Source organism: Bos mutus, chromosome 23, assembly GCF_027580195.1.
Source record: "Bos mutus isolate GX-2022 chromosome 23, NWIPB_WYAK_1.1, whole genome shotgun sequence".
In the NCBI taxonomy this organism is placed as follows: domain Eukaryota; kingdom Metazoa; phylum Chordata; class Mammalia; order Artiodactyla; family Bovidae; genus Bos; species Bos mutus.
This window is the reverse complement of record NC_091639.1, coordinates 1,139,012-1,164,189: the sequence shown is the minus strand read 5'-3', so window position 1 is coordinate 1,164,189 and position 25,178 is coordinate 1,139,012. Positions and strand designations below refer to the sequence as shown.

General features: G+C 47.7%; 1 protein-coding gene across 1 annotated transcript in view; it reads left to right on the top strand.

Moving 5' to 3' along the window:
- GMDS (GDP-mannose 4,6-dehydratase) overlaps positions 1–25,178 on the top strand; it is a 436,801-nt gene that overhangs the window by 85,906 nt on the left and 325,717 nt on the right. The window contains 4 exon segments of the mRNA XM_070360877.1: positions 6,007–6,051; positions 11,726–11,765; positions 11,768–11,812; positions 13,221–13,330. Of these exon segments, the coding sequence (XP_070216978.1) occupies positions 6,007–6,051; positions 11,726–11,765; positions 11,768–11,812; positions 13,221–13,330 (240 nt within the window).

The window sequence follows — 25,178 nt, the reverse complement described above, 5'->3', positions numbered from 1 at the left end:
CCAGCAGAGGGTCCACGTCAGAGAGGAGTGTTCCTCATTCTTGGTTGTGCAGCGACCGCTGATCACTTGTCTCTGAAAATGAATGTTGCACAGTCGTGTCTGACCCTTTGTGACCCCGTGGACTGTAGCCCACCAGGCTCCTCTGTCCATGGGGTTCTCTAGGCCATTCCCTTCTCCAGGGGATCTTCCCCACCCAGGGATTGAACCCAGGTCTTCTGCATGTCAGGAAGATTCTTTACCATCTGAGCCATCAGGGATACCACTTCTCTCTGCTGCTGCTGCTGCTGCTAAGTCACTTCAGTCGTGTCCAACTCTTTGTGACCCCATAGACGGCAGCCCACCAGGCTCCCCCGTCCCTGGGATTCTCCAGGCAAGAACACTGGAGTGGGTTGCCATTTCCTTCTCCAATGCAGGAAGGTGAAAAGTGAAAGTGAAGTTGTTCAGTCGTGTCCAACTCTTAGCAACCCCATGGACTGCAGCCCACCAGGCTCCTCTGCCCATGGGATTTTCCAGGCAAGAGTACTGGAGTGGGGTGCCATGGCCTTCTCCCCCACTTCTCTGTATGAGGAGGTAAATCATGGAGTGAGAATCTGCCCTTTGGCGACCTCAGCTTTTGTGGGGAAATAATTTTCAACTCTAAAGACTGCAGGAGTGGGATTATTTGTATGTTTTATGTACTGACGGTGTCCTGAGTCCTGCTGACCCATCTGTCAGTTTGTATTTGCCCTCCCAACCCTTGTGGGCTCTGTCTTGCTCTTCCCTCTGCTTCTCAGCTGTAGGCATCAGTCCAATATCTTCATTTTAGTTCTTTTTACAATACCTTTTAGTGGAAAATTCTGAGATCTGAGATTCTGGATATCTATTTTTTTTTCTTTTCTCTCTTTCTTTCCTTTTCCCCCCCTCTTTTTGTAACATTCTGCTACTTCCTAACTGTGCGACTGGACACTGAACATTTAGCGTTTTCAGTCTCCATTTCCTGATCTGTGAAATGAGACAGTGGGATTAATTAATCCCTTTGGGCTTTTGAAATCTGTTTTTGACGGAGATTTTGTCCAGTGATTTGTGTTGCAGCCATGTGCCTGGTGAAAATGCTTTCCCTGGACATTCTGCCTCTGGATTTCTCACACTGCCAGAGCTCGTCTTCCCAAGGGCAGTTCTCGTTCCTGTTCACAGCAGCGTCTTCTGTTCACCTGTGAGGTGTCTGTGCTTCTGTCGCTGGAGGTACAGATGACTTTGCTATTGTAACTGCGGTTAGCTGAAAATGCTTGTTGTAGAGTGATTAGCACATCTAGACATGTTGTAGAGTGACTGGCACACCTAGACTTGCTGTAGAGTGCTTTGCACATCTAGACTCGCTATAGAGTGCTTTGCACACATAGACTCTATGTAGAGCGACGGGCACGCCTAGACTCGCTGTGAGCGACTGGCACACGTAGACTCGCTGTAGAGCGACCGGCACACCTAGACTCGCTGTAGAGTGACCGGCACACCTAGACTTGCTGTAGAGCGACAGGCACACCTAGACTCACTGTAGAGTGACCGGCACGCCTAGACTCGCTGTAGAGTGCTTTGTACACCTAGACTCGCTGTAGAGCGACCGGCACACCTAGACTCGCTGTAGAGCGACGGGCACACCTAGACTTGCTGTAGAGCGACAGGCACACCTAGACTCACTGTAGAGTGACCGGCACGCCTAGACTCGCTGTAGAGTGCTTTGTACACCTAGACTCGCTGTAGAGCGACCGGCACACCTAGACTCGCTGTAGAGTGACGGGCACACCTAGACTTGCTGTAGAGCGACAGGCACACCTAGACTCACTGTAGAGTGACCGGCACGCCTAGACTCGCTGTAGAGTGCTTTGTACACCTAGACTCGCTGTAGAGCGACCGGCACACCTAGACTCGCTGTAGAGTGACCGGCACACCTAGACTTGCTGTAGAGTGACCGGCACACGTAGACTCGCTGTAGAGTGCTTTGCACACCTAGACTCGCTGTAGAGTGCTTTGCACACCTAGACTCGCTGTAGAGTGACAGGCACACCTAGACTTGCTGTAGAGCGACCGGCACACGTAGACTCGCTGTAGAGTGCTTTGCACACCTAGACTCGCTGTAGAGTGACAGGCACACCTAGACTCGCTGTAGAGTGACCGGCACACCTAGACTCGCTGTAGAGCGACCGGCACACCTAGAGTTAAAGCACATGGCAGGCAGTGTTGGTGAGGCTCTTTTCTTGCAGGAGGGGTGTTTTACTTCTTGGTGTTCCAGGTGATGTAAACAAGGGAGTTCATTTTATCAGTGATCTGTTCTTCACCCAATTCCGCTTGTCTTCCTCTGTGTGAAGAAGCTTCCTGCAATGCCTGGCAGAAATGTATGGTCTGATTCAGGTGCATTTCAGAGCGGCCAGGTGCTCAGGCTGCATCTGAGACAGCACTGTCCTCATTCATCCTCTGGGCTAGAAGAGGGTCCATGTTTGAAAAGAGAGGAGAAATGGCCCCTCCTCTCTGTGGGAAGGTGGATGTCCAGGCACGTTCGTGTGTGGTCGTGGGTGGGCATGAGGGTCTTCAGGGCTATTTCAGCCTCCTTTGGACATCAGGAGAATGGGGGACCTTCCTCCACTTCCTTCAGCTTTTCATAGATGTGAAATTTTAGATAATTTTTATCCTACAATCAAAATACGATTCAGTTAACTTCTAGAGTTGCTGTGAATTTTATGGGTTTATATCTGGAACAATCCATGGAGGTGAAGGACAGAACTACTCAGGGACACAGCTGCGGCCCCAGGCACCGAAATCTGCCTGTTTTGGATTCTAGCCAGTGGCTCTGGCTCCTGGGCTTTACAGCCCAGAACGAACATCCACTACCAACCCAAGTCCACCTCCAGACAGCCCTGTGGCACTTCCCCAGAGGCTCTGGTGCCCACCTGAGGCCCTGTGTCCTGCCCAGTCCTCTGAGCTCCAGGTGGTCCTGAAGTTATGGGACCTCTGCGTTTGGGTCACTTGGGTAAAACAAGAAGCACCATTGCCCTGTCATGATGGCAAAGCAACAAAAGCAATTTGATTTACCAATGAATCCATTTTGGAGTTTTTATTACCGTGTTGGGTTTTGACATGGGCTGGTGGGTCCCAGGGGTGGACCGTGTTTTCTGGGTGACAGTGGTGGGAGCCCCGGGCTCTAGTCCTGCCTCCCCTCTCACGGTGGGGACCAGGTGGGCAGCTGACCTCCAGCTGCCTCCGTAGCTCACAGGCCAAGTGGCTGCTTGCGCTCCAGGGGTGTTCCTGCGAGAATAAGATAGAAAATACTTCTGTGTTTTGAAAACGTCAAAGCCGCAGTGCTTGCTTCAAGCTGTATGGCCTTTAATATGGAAAGGAGATTCTTTTAATAGATGTGTGCAAAGTCAGATGGAAAGAGTCACAGTTGGAGTGTCAGCTCTCCAGTGAAAACATTTCTGTGACGAGGACTGAGCCCAGGCTGGAACCTGTCCCAGAGTCAGTGTGCTTGTGGTGAGTGAGCTGGGCTCTTAGTCCCTTAGCCCCTCGGATTTGCAGAGTCGGGTGTCCGGTTGCGGCGCTGGCTGCGGCCTCGGGGGCGTGACGGGTCAGTCTTCCACCCGTCCTGCTGGAGGGGCTTCGGCGCAGGGTCGGGGGCTGGGGAGGCCGGGGCCTGGGGCCCTGCAGCTCCGTTCCCACACTGTGTTGCTGGCCCTATCGCTCGGGAGGCCTGGCAAGGAAGTGGGGAGGAAGCGGGTGCCACCGCTGGTGCAGAATGTTCCAGGCGGCTGGAAAGTCTGAGGAGGGCCCGGTGAGAAGAACAAGACCTATTGACAGCGTCCAGTCCCGGCAGGCCTGCGTCGCATCAGCGTCCGGATAATCACAGCTCGCCCCTCCCCCAGGGTCTCACCGCTGCCTTTTTTCCTTTTTAAAACATTCTGGGCAACTGTGGTGAAGTACAGTGCATTTTAACTTTTTATTCCAAGAGACACAAAAAGTGTGCAAAGCGTAGTGTGGAGCACTTCAGAGTGGCGACAGCACAGACAAGAAGACACGTCTCTCCAGGGCGGTCTGACCGGCTGCGGTGCGGTCATAGATGCTTCTCTGCTAGGCTATTTTCTGATTGATTGGTTGATTGATAAGGCTTTGGGGTCCTGTCGATCAGCCTGGCTTGTCGGAGTGCGCATTGTTCAGCAGTCTTGTCTGATTTACTTTGCATGTTGGGTGTGTGAAACCAAGCAGCCGTGTGTATATCATGAGAGGGAGAGGACAAGGAATATGCCAGACCATCTCTCTTCTTCTCCACATGAGTCTATATACAGGAATATTTATGTCAAGGAGTCAGAAGAAAATTTGCTGCCTGTTTCAATGAACCACAAAACGTGTCCCTGGTACCCTTGCCAAGCGGTCCTGCCTGAGTCCGTCCTGACTTCTGCGCTAAAGCGTGAACACCCTCGAGGCAACTGCGCCATTTCCAGGACCCGCAGGGTGTCTCCAGTCCCAGCTTTTGAGTCCAGCAATGATAGGAATAAAGCCCACTTCATTTTTCTTATTCCTGGAGTATCTACCTTTGAAGCTCAAAAGGATATTTTAAGATTTTTTCAAACTTAGGAAACCAAAGAAAACCCAAGTGCTCCCAACCAGATTTGCGCACAGAGCCCCAGCAGTTGTGAAGCCTGGATGGGTGAGGGGCCTGCCTGGGCTGGGAGCAGAAACGCAGCTACGGGCTGGCTGTGCAGCGCCTGGTCACCCTGGCGGGGCTGGGGTGGTCTGCACCATCGCTGTCTCTGGAACTGTGATTTTGTGCCGTGCGGCTTGTTAGTGCTTCGGTTAGATGACTCTTGTACCTTCTTTCCCTGAAATTGGCACATAAAATACTCAGACCCCTATCCTTACTTAGGCATTTATAAAAGAATTTTAGAAAATAAGTTGGGAGGGGATTCCCTGCTGGCTCAGTGGTGAAGAATCTGCCTGCCCACGCAGGAGACATGGGTTCGATCCTGATCTGGGAAGATCCCACGTGCCGTGGAGCAGCTTAGCCTGTGCAGCACAGCTACTGAGCCTGAGCTCTGGAGCTCAGGAGCCTCAACGAGAGAAGATGCCACAAGGAGAAGGCCCACAGTGCAACTGGACAAGGGCCCCACCTGTCACAGCTAGAGAAGGGCCTGGCGGCAACGGAGGCCCCTCACAGCCTAAATAAATAAAATTAAAAAAAATAAAAAACAAGTTGCGAATCTCTGTGTTTAGTCCAACACCTTGATCGTAGAGAAAGCATGACTTAAGGTGCATACAAATGAAGCTCTTAATATTCTATATAAAGTAAGTGCGCTCCTTCTGTTGTGATCCATTCATGTGTGCCTGCAGGGATGATACAGACCTGATCACGTCACTGCCCCCACCTCCACCCCACCTCAAAACCCCTAAACGCTTTCTCGTGACTTTCCGGACCCTTGGGTTCGAAGCCTGGAGGGCCTCTTCTCCACGTGCTGGCTTTTCCCAGGGATGTCAGCACCCCGTATTCTCGGCCCCCTCCCCGTCCTCGCCCTGCACTCTCCCCAGCCCCTGCAGCTCCTGTCTCATCCCTCTCCCAGTGACCCCCACCCCCGATGTTGTCAGGGTCCTGTTTTATGTCCCAGCAGCACCAAGGCCTTCTGCGAGGCCCACACGTTCTGTGTTTTCACACGGCTTACAAGTGGCCAAACCTGAACCAGATCCACCAGCCTCTGAAGCCTCACGTTCTGCCCGTTGCCCCCAGGGTCCCTGGACCTCAGCACTCTCCCTGTGCGGGTGGTGATGCCAGCGCCCCCTGCCTCGTCCCCCTGTGGGCTCAGATGAGCTCCCGCCTGTGGAAAGGACAGCAGAGCAGTGCGCGGCGCTCACGTTGGGTGTCGTCTGAACCGTTTTTCTTGTCGGTTGCTGTGGGCCTTGTTTACGCCCACAGAGCCCCTGAAAGGCTGTTCTCAAACCTCGGTCGTGGCTGCGGTGGGTCTGACGTTGTCCCTCTTCCTTGTCTTCCAGGACGGCTCCTACCTGGCCGAGTTCCTGCTGGAGAAGGGCTACGAGGTGAGTCCCCGAGCCGGTGGAATCCCGCGGCCTGCGCGGCCTCCTGCTTCCTCTGCTTCCTCTGTGCGTGTTTTCCACGGAAACTCTGATAAGGAGGCAGGGGCGGAATGAGCCCCCGGGCCTGTCCCTGCGCCAGCCCATTGTGCAGTTTATCTGCTGGCGAACGCGGGCGGCCCCCCTCCCTGCTCCTGGCTCTGCATGCTCCCCACATTCTCAGATAAACCAGCAGCCACCGTGCCCTTCTCGGGTGACTTTATGAGGTCGTGGCCACACAAAAAAGTCCCGCTCCCAGTGAAGTCCCTTGATTTGCACCGAGCAGTAACAGCTACACTGCCCTCCAGCCTGAGCGGCAGAGCTGACCTCAGGACGCTGGCTTTCCAGCCCTTGGCCGGTGGGTCGGGGCGGCCGGTGCAGCAGCTGCGTTTGCTGCCCTTGCCCTCATCTTCCTTTCCTGCTTTTTCTCCTCCTTCCAAGTTTACTGCTTTCCCCAATACAAACGAGAGTTTTATGTATGAAATGGGTGTAGCTCTGTGTGTGCACCTTACCCTTTTTAAGAACGGTGTTTGGATACGCGCCTCTCTAGAGACTTGTGCTCTGCAGTGAACAGAATCCCGAGCAGCGGCCCGCGTGCTCCTCCTGATGTGGCGGTGTTTGCATGGATAACATGGGGTGCCACGTTCTTCCAGTGGCAGGTGCGCTGCTTGAAAAACGTGCACGTGGACCAGTGGAAAAGCGATAGCGAGGGGTCTGGCAGCTGAGCACCAGCAGGGTTGGAAGAAAAGGAATGTAGTTTTTGTTTTTTTTTACTGTAACTCATAATTTTTGAGAACTTTGACTCTTAGACTTTAATTAGGAGCAGGTATGATTAAACCTTCTGTGCCCTTATCAAATAATAACTAGTTCTACATCTTGTAATGCCATCAAGATAGGTAAAATGTAATTATAGAAATATACACACATGTTCATATACATGGATTCCTGTAATAATTGGGTGATCAATATGTATTCTGCAAAGCAGAGCACTTTAGAGTTATGTTATATATGATATCATTAGAGAAGGAAATGGCAAGCCCCTTGGAACAGGCCCACTCCAGTATTCTTGCCTGGAGAATCCCATGGACAGGGGAGCCTGGCAGGCTACAGTCCATGGGGTCGCACAGAGTCAGACACGAGTGAGCACGCAGACACACACACACACGCACGCACACACGCACACTGAGTGGTCATAAAGAGAGGTCTAGCCTGTGTTCATTATTTACAGAATGTCTGCAGGTGTCATCTTGTGATGAGAAAAGCCAATAATTCTCAGGTTTTGTAGAAAATCTCCCTTTAACCTTTATGGATTTAATTCTACACACTGTTAAAGTGCAGAGGGCAATTTGCCCTGTTGTAGTGTGCCAGCCAACTTGGAGCAGGGGGTGAGCAGGCAGGGTGCTTCTGAGGCAGCCCTTGGCCATCCCCACACAGGACTGTGTCCTTATCCTTTGCCAGCTCCACGGCCTCTCGGAGACTTAGGAACTGCGTACCCGTGTCCCCCAGATCATGGTGAGGAGCAGGTGAGATGCATGTGGGCAACAGTGCAGAGGAGCCCGGGGGCCCCAGGGGCTGACCCTCATAGGAGAGGCAGGGGGTGCAGCTCGGTGCTGACCAGCCGAGGGATGCAGACTGTGCAGGAGGCCCTTAGTCCCGCCTGTCACTCGCACCGGGGAAGGGCGGGTGTGTGATGTTGCCCAAGCCCTGCCCCTGCACCTGCTTCTTTTCATCGCGAGGGAAAAGGAAACCAGAGGAGGGAAGCTTCCTGTGAAGGTACCTCTGGTTTCAGCTGCCTTCCTGGTATCGTCGTTAGCAGATAAGCCAACAATATGCTTTTGTACCTATTTGTGCAAACATACAGAGAGAAACCAGAAAAATGAAGGACACGGTCAAACCCTTTAAAAGCTGTATTTGGGAGTATGTGGACAACCTGTGTTGCTCCACTCGGTGACAGGGGCACAGGGACTCAGAATATAAACAGAGGACAGGTGAGCGCGGTGTCCCTGCCTGAGAGAGAGAAGAGCTGGCGTGGGCTGTGCAGGCCCTGGGGGCTGTCTGCTAGGACCAGCTCCCGATCGTCGGTTCCTCAGCTGTGGGTCCTTCCTTCTGAGTTGCTGGAAATCCTCGAGGCCTCCGTGCAAAGAGACCAAGCTTTCTGTGGCTTTCACTCTGCAACACTGGCTGTTGGCCTGATGGCCACGTTTGCCCTCCATAGGCCAACGTGCTGGCTGCGTGGTCTCGGCAGCACCCTGGCCTGTGGATGGGAGTCACGGTCGGAGGGGCTGTGAGGGTGCTGTGCTTTCACTCACACAGGACAGTCTGTGCGCGGGCATGGCCCGTGTGAGTGCGGTTACTGCCTGTATATGTGCCGGCCTCTGCCCGTGTGTGCGCGGTCACGGCCCGTGCGTGCAGGCTGCCGCCCGTGCGTGCACAGGTGCGGCCCGTGCGCAGTGGCCGCCGCCCGTGCGTAGTGGCCGCCGCCCGTGCGTGCGCGGTCACGGCCCGTGCGTGCGCAGGTACGGCCCGTGCGTGCAGGCTGCCGCTCGTGCGTGCGCGGGTACGGCCCGTGCGTGCTGGCCGTTGACGGAAACCCGTCATCCGGCTTCTCAGAGGCACGTGCCTCAAGCAGCCTCTGGAGGACTCTTGACTCCAGGAGAAACCGCGACGTGGAGAATTTAAAAATCCGGTGGTGATGGCTTTCTGTTTTCTTCACTGTGGTCAGTCAGTCGACTGTGATCAGTTAATCAGCATTTCTGTGTTATACAGCCTAATCTGACTCTTGGTTTTGAAGTCAAACTGGCTTTGTTCTGACATTGTGAGAACTTGAAATTTTCGTTTTCATCACTGTTACTTTTCAGAAATGCTCACTTCCATTTAACACCCTCAGATTTTCAGAAATTTTGTTTTCCAACTTCTGTAATTTAATAATAATTTTGGTTAAATTTATTCGAAGTTAGCTCATTCATCTCTTCACTTTGGTTTCCTCGCTCATTTCTTTTTCTCCAAAGATCCTTATACAAACAAACAGAAAATCCTACCTATTAAATACATCCCTTCTGTAAGAAAAAGCTGCTAATCTCAAATTCTTAACTAGATTATCCAACGTGCACACATTTTGGCTTGTCTTAAAGTTTGCATTTCACCTGTCTCAGAAGGAGACAGACTCAGCTTTCATTAGTTCTTAGAATAATACCTGCTGTCATGGATTAAACATTTGGCAGTCTTTCTTCCCCTATATACACATACCAAGAGTTGGGAGTGAGGGGAAATTAAAACACAAATTTTTTTTTTTTTAAAGGCCCCAAACTAGTGCTTAATGCTTTTGGTTGTGAGTGTGGCAGTAAAGTCCTAAATTCTTTACTTGCTGTGACTTCGTGTAATTGTCTGATTTCATACTGGGTCCATCAATGTCGTTGACTATTTGTAACAGTCCTTTATGTTGATACAAAGGCCTTCCCTGGTGGCTCAGCTGGTAAAGAATCCGCCTGCAATGCAGGAGACCCCGGTTCAATTCCTGGGTCAGGAAGATCTGCTGGAGAAGGGTTAGGCTACTCACTCCAGTATTCTGGCCTGGAGAATTCCATGGACTGTATAGTCCCTGGGGTCACAAAGAGTCAGACACAACTGAGCGACTTTCACTTTCACTTCATGTTTATATAAAATGTGTATGTATATAGCATTTCTCTTTGCTTTGGGATGTTGGGATATGTGACTTATCCAGAGACCAGCCTTCAAGAGAAAAAGACTAAATCATATTATTTATAGTTTTTCATTGTCAAAACTAAATTACCTGTTTTTAGAACTTAAAAATTTCCCTCTATCCTGTTAAATAAAGCTCAACTTACATCTGAGATCTCTGTATTTCAGAAGTAACTTTGGTAGTAAATACCAGTTTTGATATGTATAAGTATACATGTGAACTTGGTTTTTATTAAAGTTTATTAAATTTATAGAGTAGCTGAACTTTGTCATTAGCAACTTGAAAAACTGGAGACTATGAGGTTGAGTTAATTCAAAGTTTAGTGTAAGAATTTTCTCTACTTTTAAATTAAGTAATGGGTGTGTGTGTGTGTGTGTGTGTGTGTACTAGGCCACTTCAGTCATGTCTGATTCTTTGCAGCCCCATGGACTGTAGCCCACCAGGCTCCTCTGTCCATAGGATTCCTTAGGCAAGAATACTGGAGTGGGTTTCCATGCCCTCCTCCAGGGGATCTTCCCAACCCAGGAATCGAACCTGCATCTCTTATGTCTTCTGCATTGGCAGGCAGGTTCTTTACCACTAACCCCACCTGAGAAGCCCTTAAGTAAGGGGTTTGTATACCCAAATCTCAATGTAATGTTTCCTATATTTTACTCTTGGCTTCCCGAAATGGCAACCAAGTTTGTGATGGTCCTGTCTTAAAATATTCTCATGTTTACAAACTTGTTCTGGTTTTAGCTCTTTTGGGAAATAATGTGGTTTTAGGTCTTTGGATGAAGCATCTGACCAGCAGAATTATTAATTGTGGATGTGTTGTACCCTTTGCGGAAGCCAGTTTCTCATGTATGCCACGTAGAATGATGATGACATTTCTTTCTCTTTGAAAGAAAGTCTTATGTGCTTATAACTCCCCACCCCCCCCACTAGGAATATTTGAGTCATGCCAAGGATTAATTTTTGTTCGAAATAGACAGAAAACGATTGAGTTAAAATATAGAAGTGTATTCAGCTGCAAATGAAACTACCCAACGTAGGAGGAACTCTTCTAAAATAAGAGAAGGATTAAAACTGCCACCAGGAGAACTGGAACGTGGGCAGCCGGTGACATAAGCTGGTATTAGCATTGGCAACACGGAGGAGGAAGTGAGAGCAGGTCTTGAACAATTTCTCTAATGTGTCTGACACAAATAGTCTTTTCTTCAGTGTCGGACAGGTATGCGTTCTGGTTCCAACTACTTTTTTTCCCCTTCACACTTGTCATGGTTAAGTCAAAGATAAAGATTGAAAGAAAAAAATCCTCCCTTCCTTTGAGTTTCCTTCATGTCTTAAATCTCATAGGAGCTCAGTCTTGTCCCTGCCCTGAACTACTTCACCTTAGCTTTTCCACATGACTGCATAATAGCAGCTGCTCCCCAGTTCTCTCATGGATGGAGAGACGTGTTTCTTTAGACACCCAGTGCCTGCTGCAGAGCTCGGGGGGGCCGGGCTGGGCGGGAGGCATAGAGCCCTGACCTCGTGTCCCAGTCTGCGAGACGGGCCAGGCTTGCGATGGATGCGGCCGCACAGGGCCTGTCTTCAGTTCCAAATGGAAGAGAGTTCTGTCAGTGGCAGGACTGTGTGTGTGTGAGTTTGGAAAAGGAGACACTTGAGTATCTACAACTAAGCTCTCACTGTGAAGTTGTGTTACTATCTAAATACTTGGGTTGAGATTGGCAGTGAAAACACAGGGAAGGGATGGAGGGAGGTGCCTGCAGGTGGCGGCCAGGGGCTGGGGAAGAGCAAGTGTCGAATTATTTCTACTAATTCAAAATAACGTCTGTGTATCACAGTTACATGTTGTTTGGAAAAGCTGAATGTTAGCAGAATAACCGCTGAATTTCTAATCAGTCTTCATTGCTGATTTATAATTTATCCTTTTCCTTCCACGTGATAAAAATGCAGGTCCATGGAATTGTACGGCGATCCAGTTCGTTCAATACTGGCGGATCGAGCATCTGTATAAGAACCCCCAGGCTCACATTGAAGGAAGTAAGCCATTTTCTGTCTCTAAACTCTCTTTCTGTGTAACTTCCTGTATTATGATAAGGCATTTTCAAGTGTCATTCTCTTCAAAGCCCATCACACCCCAGTTACTTACCCCTGAGTTACCTGCCCTGACTGCTGTCTGCACACTCTGAAGCCTTTCCCTGCCTGCCTGCGGCCCTGGGCCGTGGAGTCATCGTGCTGAGGCTGTGCCCAGGGGCCTGGCAGGTGACGCTGCCTGAGAGCCCTCAGCAGGCCAGCCTTTGATCTCCTTCTCCAGGTGTCCCCGTGCCCTGGAGCCAGATCAGCTCCACACAGAGCCAACCTCTGCTTTGCACGTTTGGTCTAATTTAATCAAGTCAAGCAGTCTTTGTACATTAATATTAAAAACTATCAGGGAGTACAGGTCCAAAAGCAGACGGCAGTCAAAAATATATGTAAATCTCTTTACAGGCAGTTGTCAGTCTCTGCCGTTGTGTGTTGTTTTTGGTGACGCACTTGCAAGTTGACATCCCAGTTTTCTCCTCTGACCTCGGCAGCAGTTCCTGAGGTCATGAAGGAGTCTGTTTTGCCGGTGGAGGCGGAGAGAGGTTGACTCTATCGCGGCCTGCAACACCTAGGAGACATAGGCGGGACGAGGACATGGGTACTTCCCGCCAGCAGAGACCATCCAGGAGCCTCTACTCACTTCAAGGCCCTGAATATTGGAAGGCTCGGGTCCATCGCACAGGCAGTGATGTCATCAGGAAGATGACCTGCTGGTTGTCTTTCCACCTTTAATACTTAGGTTTTTCAGTGAAGCCTCCCTGCAAATTACCATCGTTTTGTGCAAAATGCAGAAAGGTACTGCCACTGTATTTAGCTGTAGACCAAAATGTAAAAGTAATGAAAATATCAAGTTAGTAGGCTGCCCACTGGCCTGTGTCACCTGTTACAGCAGGGAAGTCCGTGTGGGGATTGGCTGAGATTTGGGATCAGAACACTTTAGATGTCTTTTGATCAGCCGTGGCCCATGTCAGGCATTCCACAGTGGCTTCAGGACTGTTTATGAAGGACTGGAGAAAAGTTTCTGAATAGAGCCATCCTCACCACTACCAGTACGTTACAGATTTCTTTGGAGAGTGTACATTTTATTTCCAGGTTTTCTTTGAATCCATTCTTTTGTGGCATGTCTTACCGTCACCTGGGTGCCATAAGCTACATTAATCGTGTAACCCTGTGGTGATTCTGTTTCTGCGGCAGGCTCGTCGGAGTTTTCACAGGTCCTCTGTAGACGTGGCAGCAAGTGTGAGCTCTACTGCTTAGTCTCTTTTCAGGTGGCAGTCACGGACGCCACCTCAGAGCCAGTCTGGGTTCAGGTGTTCAGAATGCACATTACTGTTCCCTTCCCGCTCACGGTGTTTCAATTCTGCAGACATGAAGCTGCACTACGGTGACCTCACCGACAGCACCTGCCTCGTGAAGATCATCAATGAGGTGAAGCCCACCGAGATCTACAACCTCGGAGCCCAGAGCCACGTCAAGGTGAGCCGTCCGGTGTAGCATGCTTTCTCTGCTCTGCCCTGAGTTCTGCATTTTACTTTTGCTTCTTTTTTTTTTTTTATTCTGTGTCTTTTAATCTGTTTTTTAAATTACTTTTAAATTCACTGTTAATTGGGGGGAAATTGCTTTACACCGTTGTGTTGGTCTCTGCAGTGCAACGAGGCAGATGAGTGGCGGTCCTGATACAGCACTAACTGCTAGTTCTAGTCCTCGAATTTAATTCTTCACGCTAGTTTGGGTATTAAGAATCCCAACAGAAATGCTGATACATTTTTTAAAAGTATATTCTCTGTTAGTGAACAGTGTATTAAATCTTACTGATGACATTAGAATAAGAGTATTTGTTTCTTTGGGGTTGATCTTACAGTCACAAACCCCACTTGGATGTATTTTTTGCTACCTTAACTCGCATTGTGAATGAAGTCTTTTGTTCAAATGTTGGAAAATTAAGTCAATAAAACTTTTAATATTAATTTTTGGTAGTGATGATATTACTGGCTGAGAAAATAGTATTTTTGGGTGCCAATATGTCAGAATTAATGGAATTAACGTTTTCTTGTGAGTAGTAAAAATCATTGGGAGAAAAACTCTGTTTGGACTCTTGTTCCCGCAGTGTTGTGACACACGTAGCTCATGCTGACTTCCTTCCATTGATTCAGGCAGATTCTCCGGGGGTCTGTCTACCTCTCCTTAGAGCAGGGTCTTTCTGGAACCTAAGGAACTACCCCCAGAGTTCTGGCAGTCTGCTTGACTCCAGTTTCTGCTGCTGTGTCCGAGTGAGATTCGAAGCCAGGGATGGTATGAATCCTTTTAGATACATGTTTAATCAGGGTAATTAGTGGAGCTTGGAAATACAAGCAAGTAATTCCAAGTTAAAACAGCCCCCACCCCCAAACTAAAGAGAACAGAAACTGTATCAGCATTTTTGGCTGTTTCATCAGTAAACCTGGCATTCTGGCTTCAGAAAGTATTTGAGGTGGTTGCTGTTTCTCCACACCCCCAGCTTGGGGCGAAATGGAAGCTAGATGCCTGTTTTACACTCTCTGCCAGTTTAAGGAAGAAATCATAGACTAGACCAATGACACCAAGGGTAGAGCATGGCAACAGAAGCAAGTAGGAAGCCCAGTCTCATTATCGATGCCACAGGTAAACCCTCACAGCGCATTTTTCTCCGACGCTAACTTTGGAGGACGGCAACCGGCCCACCAGCAAGGATACTTCTGTACCCGTCTGTACTGTCGCGGAAGGTTCTTGTTTCCTTAGTTTCTGATGATTCTGTTCTATATCCACGCTTAAGCTCTGGGTTGTGTGAAGGTGTCAGGGTCTTGTCTTTTGGTGAGAACAGAGTTATTTTTCTAAGTGATTCTGAATGTATTTTCCATCTGAAAAGGTGTCTCCGGCATGCTGTGCCTTGAGGGCCTGTCCCCTCTCCTCTGGAGAAGCAGTAACTGCCACTCCAGGAGTGAAGACTTTATCCTGGATTGAGGCAGCCTGTCCATCTTCACGTTGTAATTTATCTCTAGGCTTCTTGCTGTCTCCAGACAAAACAGAATGTTTTGGATGAGTGCTCTGTTACTCAGCTTCCTCTGGATTAGGACGTTTCCTCTGTGGTGGTGTTTGGTAGATGGTTTATCACCTCTGGAGCCATAGGTGGAATGGTGGGGAGATGCGGGCGCTTTATAGACTTGTGTATATGAGGGCTTCCCCTGTCGTTTTAGCATTAAATGAGCCAGTCCTCTCCTTTCTCCAGAATGCCTTTGTAATTAGTTCAGAAAGTCCACCATGCTTTCCGTACATGCATGTCCTGGTGCGTCTGGTTAGCACCCCAGAGTGGCCGGGCTGTGCGAACAGAGACCACAGGAGCTTAGCTGATTTCCTCTAAGTGGCTCCACGCGAAGTTTATCTGTTTTTATTGGGTTTTGTCTGCTTCGCCTAAAGGCCAGCTAATGGGCAGAAATGGTGCTTAATTGGAGATGAATTTTGGTTTGTAAAATAGGTTAGCCCTTCAATGGCATTTGCGTGCATGGCAGAGTGGAGCACCCACCTCCGCCACAGGGGGTCTTGGCTTTCTCACGGATGGCAGAGGCGGGCGCTGATGTCCTTGGGTCTTTAGAGACAGGTGATCTCAGTCTCGGGAAAGCATGCATGGTGTCAGGGAGGTTCAGGGAGGAGTTTACAGACGCTGTTAGTGGGAGTGGGTAGTTGAAATTGAGGTAAAAATACAAGGCTGAGAGTCAGAAACGAGGAGACATGGAACATGTTTGTGACATGATGCGTGTCCCACGTGAGCTGAATGAGAAGTGTGCTGGGAGGAAGGGGCAGGTGGGGCGCTGGGCTGGATTTGAGCGGCCTCTGTGTGTGTGTGTTTTTAAATTAGCCACTTTTGAAATTGAAGTAGTTAATTTACAATGGAATGTGGTTCCCTGTGCTGCACAGCAGATTTTTGTTGTTTATCTATTTTATATGTAGTGTGTGTGTGTATGTTAATTCCATACTTATTAATTCATTCCATAATTAATTCCCTAAACTCCTAATTTATCTCTCACCTTGCCACCCTGCTATCCCTGTTGGTAGCCATAAATCTGTTTTCTCTGTCTGTGAGTCTATTTTTTTGGTCAAGACGTTCATTTGTATCATTTTTTTAGATTCCACATACAAGTGATATCATATGATTCTTGCCTTTCTCTGGCTATCTTCACTTAATACGACACTCTGTAGGATCATCCATGTTTCTGCAAATGGCATTACTTCACTTTTTTATGTCTGATATTCCACTGTATATACATAGCACATCTTGTCTATGCATTCGTCTGTTGATGGCCACAGGTTGCTTCCCAGTCTTGGCTGTTGTAAACAGCACTACAGTGAGCATTGGGGTGCATGTATCTATTTCAAAAGAAGTAGAGTTTTCGTCTTTCCTGAGCATACGCCCAGGAGTGGGGTCACGGGGCCACTCACTCTTGTTTTTGGTTTATGAACCTCCACGCTAGTTTCCATATTGGCTGCACTAATTTCGTCCCACCAGCGTGTCCCAGGTTCTCTCTCCTCCGCAGCTTCTCCAGCATTTGCTCTTTGTGGACTTTTCGATGATGGCGATTCTGGCTGTTGTGAGCTGATACCCCCTTGTAGTTTTGATTTGCATTTCCCTGATACTTAGTGATGTTGAGCATCTTTTGCCCAACGTGATTCCTTCAGCTCTGTTCTTTTGCGTGATTGCTTTGGCTGTTCAGAGTCTTTAGTGTTTCCATACAAATTTAAAAAATTCATTTCTGTGACAAACACCACTGGTAATCTGATAGGGACCACATTGGATTTGTAGATTGCCGTGGGTAGTATAGTTGTTTTGACAGTATAGTTTCTCCAGCCCAAGAATACATCTCTCCATCTGCCTGTGTTGTCTTTACTCTTTCATAAGCGCCTTGCAGTTGTCAGAGCACAGGCCCTTTGCCTCCTCAGGCAGGCTTATTCTAGGCATTTAATTCTTTTTGACATGATGGTAAATGGGCTTGTTTCCTTAATTTCTCTTTTTGATATTCCATTGTTAGTGTGTAGGAATGCGACGGATTTGTTTCCTGCAGCTTCGCTCAATTCCTTAATGAGCTTTAGGAGTTTACTGGTGGCATCTTTAGGATTTTCTGTGATAGCATCATGTCATCTGCAAACAGTGACAGTTTTACTTCTTCCTTTCCCATCTAGATTCCTTTTATTTCTTTTTCTTCTCTGATTGCTGTGGCTAGGACTTCCAGAATTATGTTGAATAAAAGCAGCATGAATGAGCTCCTTGTCTTGTTTCTGAACAGGAGACAGATTCAGAGGTGAGTGGAGGTGGGGCTTCAGAAGTGCAGGAAGCTGTTGGGTGAAGGTGGTGGCCGCCGAACTGGGTGTGAGTGGATGAAGTGGGGGACCTGGTGGGGCTGGCCTGCTGCCGTCAGGACTGGGGGCCTGGTGGTCCCAAGGCTGGAAGCTGGTGTTGGAGGAAGGACTGCTGAGCTGGGTGGGGTGTGAGGGGTCCCCCTGGACACGTTTTATTAACAGGACTTGAGGGACACTCAGGTAATGCAGGGCAAAGGTAATTTAAAGCATGTTGTGAGGTTGGAGAAAGATTTGGAGTTCAGTTCTAAGGATTCTCGAGAGGCTGAAGCCAAGGCAGCAGGTGGAGACAGAGGATGAAGACTGATCCTCAGGGAGGGGAGCGCTTAGCCTGGGGAGGGTGGGAGTCAGGGATGACAAGGGCACGGGATGGGGAGGCAGGAGAGTGGAACTGTGTGAGCCAGTCAGCAGATTAGGCCCTCTGAGGCAGGACTGGCGTCTGCAGGCCGAGTGAGGGCCAGACACGAGGCCTTGGCCATTAGGTTACGAGCGGTTTGTGACGTAGGGGTGGCTCAGTGATGCGAAGATGAAGGGTCAGGAGGGATTCGCACTGAGTGGCTTCTTCTCTAGAAGTTTCCTGCCTGAGGAGGGCCCACCGCAGCATCAGCCACAGAGTCTGACCTGCAGGGGCCTCCTCTTCCAGGGTGTGTCCTGGCAGTGCCGACCTGGTCGGGGCGCCCCTCTGAGAGCCGCTGCTCTTGGTCTCTCTGTGTGACGCGCACCTTGAATGCATTCTTCCTTTGGCGGCGCGTAGGTTTTGGATTTGGTACGAATTCTCTGTCAGATAATGACGGTACGCACTTGTAAAGCCTGAAATGGTACTTCCCCTCAGAAACGAGGAGGATGGAGGGGGTCTAAGGAGAATCTGACGTATGTTCACACCAGAATCCTCCATATTCAGACATGTTCTACTGAGCTGTGTATGACTGGTGACAGCGCTTACTTCCTGGCACCCCAGGTGCTCTGGAGGAGTAGGTGAGAGCAGGCCATGGTCACAGTGTCCTTGGAAAGCCCATGTTCCACGCATTCTTCCTTCTGTGGTCTCACGTCAGATGGATTATTAATGATGGACAGAGTGGGTGTGGGGAGGGCTCGCCTGGCGGCAGCTGGTAACAACCAGCATAGTGGTGGCTCCTGTGCCCGCCCGTTGCCCACGCCAAGGCTCTGTGTTTCGGTCTTCAGCTGCCTCCCTGCTCTCCCAGCAGCATGCTACTGGGTTGGGATGGAAAGCACGTGTTTTGTTCCTCATAATAATTTCTCCGTATGAACCAATTTTGTAGAATTTATTGTATTCATGGACAATAGTTTTTAAACAGAAGTTCTTTCTGGGAGTTTAATGTTTGTAAGAAGTTGATTAGAGTACTTCTCTCACTTGGTTTGGAGTTCCGCAGAAAGCTCTGATATCAGCACGCGCTGTTTCATTCTGAATCCGTGACCTCTGGACTGGGCATTGTTTGCGGGGGCCTCTCTTTGTGCAGGACAGAGTCTGCTCTCGCTCTCACTTCCAGGTAATTTGATGTGGGCTATGGTATGCTAAAAGTAAGGAAAATAAAATAATAGGAAGTTGGACTGGTTTCCTGTAGGAAACCAATGAGGATGAAATTGGTTCTTGGAAGAAACCCACAGTAGGCTGGGAAATACTGACTGAAGACAGTTTTCTGAATCATAAACAGAAAAATTATGACTCATGTGGTGTAGGTCATCGAGAGGCTGATTTGATCTAATGCAGGACAAAGTGAGAGACGACCAAAATGTACTAGTTATTAAAAGTAGTTAAACCCAGTGTGGTGACATCACCCCAGTAGGATCAAATGACCCGGCACAGGCCTGCCCATCTTGGGGGTGGGGGAGGGTGTTTAGGAGCCTGCGTTATTATTCTTAAATTTTTGCCGTATAAATAATATGTTTCAGTAACTTTTGTCTTGAATTTCTCATCTACTCAACATCCATTACTGCTGTGACTTGGGGTTTTTCCACCATTCCTTGCAGCTTTTTTGATAATCTCAGTTCATTCTTGAAGCCACTCTGTTGGATGGGATCTTTCCACAGGGAGTCTAGCCCAGTGTGGCCCTGTGATCTCACAATGTCATGTTGGAATTGCCTTTATTATTGTTTAAAAATTAAAATTACGCAATTATGGAATGTTAGAGCTGAAAGGAGCTTTAGAAATAATTTAATAAGATTTTCATTTTATAACTGAAGCTACTTGCTGCTCTGCTTGGACAAAACTCAGATCTTCATATTTGGTAATTTATTTTAAAGACCATCAAAGACAATGATGATCTCCATTAGTGATAATTCTAATGTAAAATAGTCCTCACCTTAAAGACTTTCTTGCCCCATGTACAGAAGTTTCTTCTTAAACTTTTTTTTTCTTGTGTGTTTGTAGAGACAGAAAGTCATTTGACTCTTCTCTTTTTAGTTTTGGGAAGTATTTTCAAATCCCTTCTCAGTGTTCAAGACCATTATGAAGTCTTTCTTTGACTTTCTCTTATTCACATTGAATAGTTCCATCCGTTTTGCTTGTTTTCTAACTCCTGAATTATCTTTATTATTTCCTTTTCGGCTCTATGGGTCATTTGTTTGATTCTGTCTGCTGACAGCCAGGAGGCCTACGTGCCTGAAGGTGCCTGGGGCCCGGGGGTCTGGGGGGCAGGATTTCCTCATCCAGCTGTGCGGGCCTGGGTAGCAGAGCTGAACATGGGAGCAAAAGGCTGAGTCCGATTGTCCTCCTGGTGGACGTCCAGCCCAGGAAGTGGGCAGGAAGCAGGGCTGATTGTGAGCCAAGGGGCTGGCGGAGCAGCCAGGCAGCCAGTCGGGGTCCAGGAGACAGAGCGGCCAGTGCAGGGGTGAGGCTGGGGGTGAAGAGGGGTGCGGCAGGGGTGGGCTGGGCGACAGGCAGCGACAGACCTGCCCTCTCCAGGGCTTCTTCCTGATGCTCCTCTTTTGTTGTCCTTGTTCAGTCGGTGGGTTGCGTCTGACTTGCTGCAACCCCATCGACTGCAGCACATCTGGCTCCCCTGTTCTTGAGCGTCTCCCGGAACTTGCTCAAACTCATGTCGGTTGAGTCGGTGTGCCATCTAGTCTCATCCTCTGTCGTCCCCTTCTCCTCCTGCCCTCAATCTTTCCCAACATCAGGGTCTTTTCCAGGAAGTTGGCTCGTCTTTTTTTTTTTAATTTAAATTTATTTATTTTAATTGGAGGCTAATTACTTTACAATATTGTACTGGTTTTGCCATATATCAACATGAATCCGCCACGGGTGTACATGTGCTCCCCATCCTGAACCCCCTCCCACCTCCTTCCCCGTACCATCCCTCTGGGTCATCCCAGTGCACCAGCCCCAAGCATCCTGTATCCTGCATCAAACCTGGACTGGCGATTCGTTTCTTATATGATATTATACATGTTTCAATGCCATTCTCCGAAATCATACCCCCCTCTCCCTCTCCCAGAGAGTCCAAAAGATTGTTCTATACATCTGTGTCTCTTTTGCTGTCTTGCATACAGGGTTATCGTTACCATCTTTCTAAAGTCCATATATATCGTGGTAGTATACTGTATTGGTGTTTTTCTTTCTGGCTTACTTCACTCTCTATAATAGGCTCCAGTTTCATCCACCTCATTAGAACTGATTCAAATGTATTCTTTTTAATGGCTGAGTAATACTCCATTGTGTATATGTACCGGGAGTTGGCTCTTCGCATCAGGTGGCCAAAGTATTGGAGCTTAAGCTTCAGCATCAGTCCTTCCAGTGAATACTCAGGGTTGATTTCCTTTAGGATTGACTGATTTGATCTCCTTGCAGTCCCAGGGACTCTCGGGAGTCTTCTCCAGCACCGCAATTTGAAAGCGTCGTTCTTTGGTGCTCAGCCTTCTTTATGGGCCAGCTCTGAAATCATTGAAAGTGAGAAGTGAAAGTGAAAGTCTCTCAGTCGTGGCCTTACATGACTCCTAGAAAAAAACTGTAGCTTTGACTCTACAGAGCTTTGTCAACAAAGCTGTGTCTCTGCTTTCTAACACCCTGTCTGGGTTTGTCACAGCTTTCCTTCCAAGGAGAAGCTTTTGATTTCATGGCTGCTGTCACCATCCACAGTGATTTTGGAGCCCATGAAAATAAAATCTGTTACTTTTTCCACTTCTATTTGCCATGAAGTGATGGACTTGATGCCATGGTCTTATTTTTTTTAATGTTGAGTTTTAAGCCAGGTCAGTAGTATCAGACTGTTTTGCAACCCAGTGGACTGTAGTCAGCCAGGCTCCTCTGTCCATGGGATTTCCCAGGCAAGAATATGGGAGTGGGTTGCCATTTCCTTCTCCAGGGTATCTACCTGACCCAGGGATTGAACCTGCATCTCCTGCATTGTAGGTGGCTTCTTTACTGCTGAGCCATCAGGGAAGCCCCACTATTTTAGCATATACAGATCGTAATTCCATGTTGGGTCTCTGAAGATAACTTATTTTGATTGGTAGATATACAAATTGATATAGCATTGTATATTTTGTAAGGTTTAAAATTAATTTTTATATTTTCATGTATAACTCTCATATGTACTTAGTGTGACATAAAATCACTCTGGGATGCCAGCAAATTGTTAGCCCTGAAATTGAGAAGGTGTCTGTTGGTGGGGGCTTTCCTTGATGCGGCCGTGAGACCCTAAGAACGAGTGAGGTGCGTCGTGCGTTGACCTGACGTCCACACGGACATAACGTGTCTATTTCTGGAAAAATGGGAGGAGGGAGGAAACAGAGGAGAGGGCCAGGCGCACAGAGTCACGGCCTGGGTGGTGCTGAGCCCCCCGTGACCTGGGCGATGCTGAGCCCTCCATGACCTGGGTGATGCTGAGCCCCCGCGGCCTGGGCGATACTGAGCCCCCCGTGACCTGGGCAGGCTGCGTTTTTCTGCTTTTGTTCTCGTCTTCACTTCTTGCTGACGGGTCCTGTTGCGTCTCAGTCCCTGTGATGTTTAACCTCTTTAGTTTGTTATGAGGTGAAGTTGTGGCACAAAAGCCCTTTTCACTTACGATGTAATGTTTGTGCAGATGGCGCTCGACCCCCTAATGTGTGTGTGGCTGGTCGGTGCCTGCGGTCCTCAGGGGGTTGCTGAGGGTCTTGTCTTCTGTGGACAGTGCGCTGTGTTTGGGTCCGTAGGTGTCCTATGGCTCAGACTCCCCTTGGAAGCCTGTTACAGGCCTGAACAATTGAATTCAAATCTAAAACCACTTAAAAGTCCTTTCCACTAAGAATTTAAGAATGTATATGAGAAAACACTCTATGAAAGCTCTCCTCCCCCTATTCAGGCAGATTGTCCTGTTTTGCTAGCCCGAGTTGGTATTGTAATTTTGATAACAGTTAATAATGTTTGGATTTTTTCTGGTGATTGGGGGACCACACAAAGGTACGTTTGTTGAGTTTGGTGCTCTTAATTCACTCACAACAGTGACTTACTAAATTAAATCCAAAGTATTAATTTACCTTTGCACAGTTAAGCCAAAATTAGTTCAGATAACTAAATGTACATCTGTATCATAATACTAATTTCTAGATGTATCTATACACACAAGCAGTAAAGAGGAAGTAAGTCAGTGAAGGTACTGTGAGTGAAACACTTTGTTTTAGACTTTTGATGATGAATGAAGAATTTTCTCTGGATTCCTGATTAAATTGGAGTACATAATTTGCATAAACTAAAATGTACACAAAAATAATGCCTTATTTAATACCATAGATATGGTATCTGGATCTTTGTTTAATAAATGTGCAGATAAGAGGTACACATAAATAATACCTGTGTTTGGTGGTGGGTTAGTCTCTAAGTTGTGTCCAACCCTTGCGAGCCCAAGGACTGTAGCCCACCGGGCTCCTCTGTCCATGGGATTCTCCAAGCAAGAATACTGGAATGGGTTGCCATTTCCTCTTCCAGGGGATCTTCCTGACTCAGGGATCAAACCCAGTTATCCTACAGTACAGGCAGATTCTTTACTAACTGAGCCACCACTGAATTTATGTTTAATACCATAGATCCTGGAAATTTAAGAATTTAAACTTAACTTTTCTTTTGAAGCACAAAATAGAGCTTGGTGTCTGTCAAACAAGATTTCTACTTTATCCTTTTAGTACCAATAGAATTTAATACAAATTCTGTTTGTTATTAAAGTTGGATCCTTGAAGTTGGTATGTATAGTAAGATAAAATGAAATGTTTTCTACTTCAAAGAAACTTAACATGTGATATCTTTTTAATATATATATTTTTTAAAATCATTAATTGGACACTTTACCAGTGCAAGTAATAAATTGTATCAAGACTTATTTAATTTAGATTTCCACTTTATTAGTAGGTTTCATCATTTTATCCTTCTTCTAACATTCACATGAAGTGTATGTTGTTTAGGAATGTCAATTAACAAATCATTCATGATGAATTTAGATGTGCTCTATTTATAAAGAAATACACGTATAGGCTTGGTTTGGCTTGTTAAACTATGTTTAGCTCGAAATCACTTTGATAGTTCCTTAGAGAACGTTGATTTCAATGATGAACTCAACCAGTATACAGTCTCAGTCCTCCAGGCCAGGATACTGGAGTGGGCAACCGTTCCCCTCTCCAGGGGCTCTTCCTGACCCAGGGATCACACCCAGGTCACCTACATTGCAGGTGGATTCTTTACCATCTAGCCACCAGGGAGCCCAAGAACACTGGAGTGGGTAGCCTGTCCCTTCTCCAGGGGCTCTTCCTGACCCAGGAATCCACTTGGGGTCTCCTGCACTGCGGGCGAGTTCTTCACCAGCTGAGCCACCAGAGTGCCCTGCACACGGTCAGCATGTTGATGATTAAATGGAGTGCTTGCTGGGCGACGTGTCGTGCTGACGGCAGCTGTGCGGCTCCCGAGAGTGGAAGGTCACTGTGGGGGCAGCCAGGGCACGCTCCTGGTTTGTTGGGTAAACCCAGGCTCCCTTCTCCCGAGTCTCCTCTCCTGCCCTCCCCTGTGCGTTTCATTGGTGCCACTTGTTGTATCAGTAGAAAGTCTTTTAGAAATGAGTAGTGTCAACAAGCTAAACCTTTGAGGCTTGTTCTCCAGGACTATTGACAGCCTCCTTAGTCCTGATCGGAAATACCAATGTCTGCCTTTACTGCGTAGATTAATTATTGTTTAAAAGTTCAGTAGAGGAAAGGTTTTATTTGTTTTTGTGTTTGTTTTGCTTAAGGATCTTGTGTGACTCACCCTGGCGTGGTTTTCTTATTTGTTTGCATTCTCGATGTTGACATCTACTGGGACACTTGAGAGCCTGTGTAGTCCGCACCTTAGGAAAGGCTGAGGGCTGTCTAGGGTTCTGACATGTTTCTCTGTCTTCCCTAGAAAGAAAGCATTTGGGCATCTGATAAAGACTAGGTGATTATATCTGTGCTGTTGCTAGTTGAAATAATGTGAGTAGATACTTTTTTAATCTGGTTTTTTTATATTTCCTTTATATTAAATATTAATATTATGAAAGTGACCATATAATGTCATTTGGCAGTTTTGCAAAATTATTTATATTGCAGTTGTTTAAGTGACTTAAAGCTTCAACTTCCTGTCACCTCTTTTTTTTCTGTCATAATTCTGTGGAAATGGCCATTTTTGCTAAAATTTGTCAACAGCAGTAATGGAAAAGACTGTTGGTTTTGGTTTATGTTAAATAATGCATTGTAGTCCCCTTCTAGTTTTAGCAGGTTGCTTCATAGAGAAGTAAACAGAGGTTCCTGGGAAGCTGCTACATTTTTTTTGTGGAAAAGCGGATTATTCCTGAAGCTTCCCTTCTCATCTGTCCAGATCAGAAACAGGGTTGTTTCTGGAGCAAGGGGAGCTGAGGGGGTGGGCAGTGCTGTGCCCTTTTCTACACATAGATGGCGGCAGAGTGTCGCAGACTGCGGAAGTCAGCCTGGCAGTTAGAACAGACGTGAGTGACAGTGAGAACCG